At 40.1% G+C, this 5277-nt stretch overlaps 1 protein-coding gene across 1 annotated transcript; it reads right to left on the bottom strand.

Moving 5' to 3' along the window:
* Positions 1-1791: 1791 nt before the first annotated feature.
* On the bottom strand, positions 1792-4875 carry LOC134002999 (monocarboxylate transporter 4-like). Its single transcript, XM_062442079.1, has 5 exons — positions 4653-4875; positions 4407-4547; positions 3150-3751; positions 2611-2791; positions 1792-2114 (listed from the first exon to the last, which is right to left on the bottom strand). Exons 1-5 carry the CDS (start codon positions 4873-4875, stop codon positions 1792-1794), a joined length of 1470 nt encoding a protein of 489 aa, XP_062298063.1.
* Between the last annotated feature and the right edge of the window lie 402 nt (positions 4876-5277).

Raw genomic sequence — 5277 nt, 5'->3', positions numbered from 1 at the left:
CTTCTCAGTGTCTGTGAATTAATTTGTTTATCTCATTGATGAAGAGGGTGCGCTACAGGAGAATGGTGCAAATCGTTTTTGTGGGAATTTTTCTCCATGAACATCTTTGCAAGAAACATGCAGCACAAGCCTTTATTGTGTTTGACAACATTCAGAAAAATAGCAGTGTAAGTGCTACATTTCTTCACTCAAGGGAACTATACTTGCTCTCTAGTGTTTGTTAAACATTAGATGTAACACATAACACAGCAGGTACCAGTGTTGCAGAAGACAGGACAGTTGAAGACAATGTCGGACATAATCAGCTGAGTATACAACACTGCACTGAGGCAACAATCCAAGTTCAAGTATCCCACAGACCAATACATCGGGTAGCAACCACATGAAGTCTTACAGTGGCACACATCACTCCAGGAGCAAACTACAAAACAGGACTTTCTGCAATATGCAGTTCAGCTGTCTGGGTACATGTATTTGTATGCGAGTTGTCCTCTTGTTGCATAAAATGTCAATAAATAAATCAGCTATAATTAAAGCAAAAGTGCAGCAAAGTGTAATCATTAATTTTAAAGTGGTAAAGTTCACCCTGGAGCTTTGGAGCTATCATTTGACTGTATTGTTAATACAAAGTCCATTTATTAGCTTTTTCTGGGGCTTTCAAGAGCATCTTATTGCCCTTGTTAGAGAATGGAGTTTGTAAAGTCATGATAACAGGTGGCTATCCACCCAGAGCATCACAGGGCTACTCCCTTACATGGCTGTACTGTCATAACACTTGTGCACACACAAACTAGAAATCTTTATTTCACAATCACATTTCAGCACAGGTTCATCGTTAGTATTTTTTACAGCATATGTAAAAACATACATACTCTAAAGAAGGCTGAATCCTCATCACTTATTCAATGAGTTCACAGACGAGTGTCTATGACATATAGACACATTGGTGGCCAGCCTCCAAAGGATGAGAGCAGAAACTTCTGAATAAAAGTACACAACAAAATTAAACAAATAGCAAAAAACATCACCTGTGTTCAGTCATCCTGTCTTTGACAGAGCAGTCCATTTCACCAACATATGTATTATTGCATGGACAGCGGAATGGGCCTCAATAGGTGATGCCTTCTGGTTTCTGTTCAAATTGACATGATTCTCACACTTAAAAGTTCCAGTATGTCAGTATGTGGAACTGTTTCGACAATCCTGTCCGTGCCTTCCTCTCCTAGGTTGTCATTGTTTTTTGTTGTTGTCTGGCTGTGGTTCATTTTGTAAAATGTGCCAGTTTTTCTTTAATATTTTATGGGTATAAGCAGTGCAATATGTAAGGGGACTTCTGCTTCCTGTCTTAAACCGTCAATTTCTTTTTCTAAATTGCACCTTTTTGGTGATGAACTAATTAGTATAGGATAGTCTCATATACTATGAGTGAGTAGATAGAGAGGTTATCTTGAAGTTGTTGTTTGTTATGAGTGGGACATTTTCATGTCCAAAAATAATATTTTGTAATTTCTAATATTTTTATAATATATTAGAGTTAAGTGACCCTTCGTTTCAATATAGAATGACTATAATGGACAGAATCTAGTTTAAACCAGTTATTGTATCCATTATATCAAACTATAATATATATAAATATAATTAAAAGGGCAATATCAGCCATCTTATCTTACACTACTTCTCTTACTTTCTGCATGGCTCCTCACTCCATGTCTTTGCCACAGATCATCATCAGTACTTTATATGCATGGCCTCTTGATGCAGTTTGTCTTTTCTCATGTCTTGTCTTACTCTTCATAATGATGTCTCAGTGTTATCCTCTCTATCCTCCTCCTCCACCATTATCATCTCCCCAGTTTTCAATGCACTGGCTTTTCCGTTCTCTTTTCCCCTTGGCTCCTCTTCACCTCCACCATCTTCCTCACCCTCCACCCCATGGTTCAGCCCCTCCTTCTCTGCAGCAGTCACAGCCATCTCCATCTTAGCCGTTGGTTCATCCTGTTTCTTTCTGATACAAAGGAAGTTACCCAGGGCGATGACAAAGGCTGACAGTGTGACCTCACAGCCTGCCAACAGGAAGACGTACATGTACTGATGGGTGGCATCCAAGAGGCGACCTAGTGGAGAATACAATAATATTAGTATGATTGTTACAAGTTCAGTCCATGGCTTCTTGTGTCATTGGCTACATATTAAAAGTGGTTTGTGTGGCTATATAAAAAGAAGTTAGAAGAAGGATGGGCACAAAATGGCATGCCTACTGGTATATGATTATAGGGGCACTTGAATGACACCAACCAAAATGTGTCATTTTGATCCACTGTGCTTTGTCCTTCTAAAGGACAACCACTTCAGGTTGTCAATATTTTGCAATATAATCAGTCGGTTGCTAATTTAACTGTCCTCCATCTGCCTGACTAAATTATCAGAGGATGTTTTCTGGACTAATCTTGGGATTTGGGCAGGTTTTGTTCGGCCAGTTCAGAGCTGCCAACACACACAACTATGTTTGTTGAAAGAGTTACCATAAAGATTTAACATTCCAGGTATAGTTATGGGTCAAGACAGTATCCATGAATGATAGCATCCCTAGTTCAAATCCAATGCTCTCACCTGCTCCAGGAGGGCCCACTAGAACAGCAATAGCTTCCATCAGCAGCACCAGGCCAATGGCACTGGAGAACTTCTCTGTCCCTACGATAGTCATGAGGACCTCGAACTGTAGCGCTCCCACCATGCCATATGACATACCAAAAAAGGCACAAAAGACCACCAGACCTGCATAGTTGTTTGCCTGCAAAGAGAGAGACAAGGTGTTTCTGAACATTAAATAAGTTTATAGAGGAAATACAGATGATCAAATAGGCCTTGTTGATCAGGAGACACTAAGGCTACTAACATGCAGTCTCTAATCTAATATACAATGTGTCACATCTATAGTATTCATGTTCAATGTTAAGAAACTGACCCATATCTATGTAACAACAATAATTTCCTTTTTTACCAGTTATATTTATTAGAGGATCAAATCTATTCATTTATTAAATTCCTTTTTTTTTCTCTGAGAAGGAGCCAGTTCATGGAACAAGTTCTTGGAGCTGTATGATGGCAATAATGTCCTTGTGGTACAGAATCCATGACTGCATTATTACCTGTGATCCTATGAGGTCAGTGCACCCATTGAAGATCATAGCAAAGCTTAAAAGGTAGACACTTCTTGAACGTACACACTTCATGCCTGCTATGAGTCCTGACAGAGGCCGAGCAAACATATCAACAAATCCCAAGATGGTGAGCAGCAATGCCGAGGTCGTGTCCTCATAGCCGAGCCCTTTAGCATAGCTGACCACAAACACAGGGGGCACAAACAAGCCCAGCACCATAATCGATGCTGCAACGGTATAGATGAGAAAACCTCTGTCCTTGAATACACTGAAGTCTAAAAGTTTCCTCTTTGGCTGGGGCTTCTCTTCCACTGTGAGAGCACCCTCCTCCTGCTCCTGAGACTGCTTAGGGGGAGAGAGAGGCCTCATGAGGGCACCACATGCACAGCAGTTGAGCAGTATGCCTCCCAGTATGAGGAACCCCCCCCTCCAACCATAATGGTACTGGAGAATCTGTCCCAGTGGGGAGAGGCAGCACAGTGCCACAGGGCTGCCAGCCGCCGCCAAGCCATTGGCTAGTGGACGTTTCTCACTGAAGTAGCGATTGAGCATTACCAGGGATGGCTGGAAGTTCAATGCCAAACCCAGACCTGAGGAGAGACAGGCAATGTTACAGAAACAATTCACTGATGTGTAAATTGCATGTTTCCTCATCACTGTAAAATGCTTCCATGACCATACATAACTGAGTTTTGGTAATAATACCACTACCTTCTTTGATAAATATGAACTATATATGGCAAAAATATATGGAAAGAAAATTTAATGGCAACTTTGGAGAGTACTTGTTAATATATTTTGCTTTGGACCAAAGTCTTTGATGAATTAAAGGTTGAACAACTTTAGTACAGTATAACTGTATTTAGTGCTTGTTTTAGTGATTGAGTGATTTTTTTATTTGGTTTACAATATTTTGTACCTTAACGACAACTATTCTTTCCATACCATTTGTAACATTTGTGATAATAAATAAGAAAATAAAAGTAAATAACTCATAAATAAATGCACTTATTTATCATACATACCATCACAATTATAAAAATAAAATGTTTTTATAGTCTTTTATGGTGATTCATGTCTTTCACTGTAATAAGGTTTTTTTTTAATTGACCCCTTTTGTTTTGTCTTTGTTGTGTATTCTAAAGAAAATGACTCAGCTAAAGGGATTTGGATCGCATGTACATTTCAACATCCTTGTTACATGTTTGTGTATTTCCTGTGTATACATATATGTTGTGACTCTACCTGTAACAACAGTACAGAGGTAGATGTGTATTATGCTGGTGGCAGTGGAGGCCAGAATCATTCCCAGTGAGGCAAAGAGCCCTCCTACCATCATCACCGGTCGACAGCCAAACCTGTTCACCAGCACACTGCACACAGGGCCTAGAAAAACACAATCATTATGTACATAGTATACGCTTGAGTACTGCCATATTAGCATTTTGATGCATATAGTTAATCACTGTCAGAGGTGTTATTCTTGTCTACCTGTGCCATATAGCATGGCAAGGAGTATTGATGATATCCAGGCAGTGTCGCTGTAGCCAACATCAAACTCTCTGATCAGCTCCTTGAAGAAGACACTGACAGCCTTGGGAAAAGCGTAGGAGAAGCCAGTGATGACGAAGCAGCCAGCCAACACCGCCCAACCCCATCCCCCATCGGGTGCCTTCACTCCAGTAGGCCCATCGTCGACCACTGCTCCTCCCATGATGTTCTCTAACTGCTGTGTTGAAGTCAGTGGCTATGAATACAGTAGCAAAAAACAAAAACTTAACCTGTGTCACTCCTAATTGTGTTCATGTGGATTTTGCACTCATGCTTACTACAGTTTAAACAAAGTTGATTAAGCAATATTTTAATGATATTTAAATAATGGTCTTATGAATGGCAAATTCAGCTTCAAAGCTCTGCCATCTGGTTTTTGTATCCACAAGACCAAAGATATTTACATTATGGAGTATGTTGAGTCTGAAATACCAGTTGCTGGCCAAGCAGCTGATACAGAGAGACCTCTTCCTGCTCGAGATGGACAAATGCAAGGACAAGGGGTCTTAAGTATTGTTTCTTCTTGGCACTCTTTCTGTTTTTCTTGGTAAAACTAGATTAGTTT

Source organism: Scomber scombrus, chromosome 21 (genome assembly GCF_963691925.1).
Source record: "Scomber scombrus chromosome 21, fScoSco1.1, whole genome shotgun sequence".
Taxonomy (NCBI): domain Eukaryota; kingdom Metazoa; phylum Chordata; class Actinopteri; order Scombriformes; family Scombridae; genus Scomber; species Scomber scombrus.
Note: the sequence above shows the minus strand (reverse complement) of the source record. Positions and strands in the feature narration are given on the sequence as shown.

Bases quoted from the DNA above. Each gene is read 5' to 3' on its own strand.
- LOC134002999 (XM_062442079.1), bottom strand. From the start codon at position 4,875: ATGGGAGGAGCAGTGGTCGACGATGGGCCTACTGGAGTGAAGGCACCC. The intron at 2,792-3,149 runs GTAATAATGCAG...CTCTCTTTGCAG, and splicing joins CTGACCTCATAGGATCACAG to GCAAACAACTATGCAGGTCT. The intron at 2,115-2,610 runs GTGAGAGCATTG...ATTCTCCACTAG, and splicing joins AGTGGGCCCTCCTGGAGCAG to GTCGCCTCTTGGATGCCACC.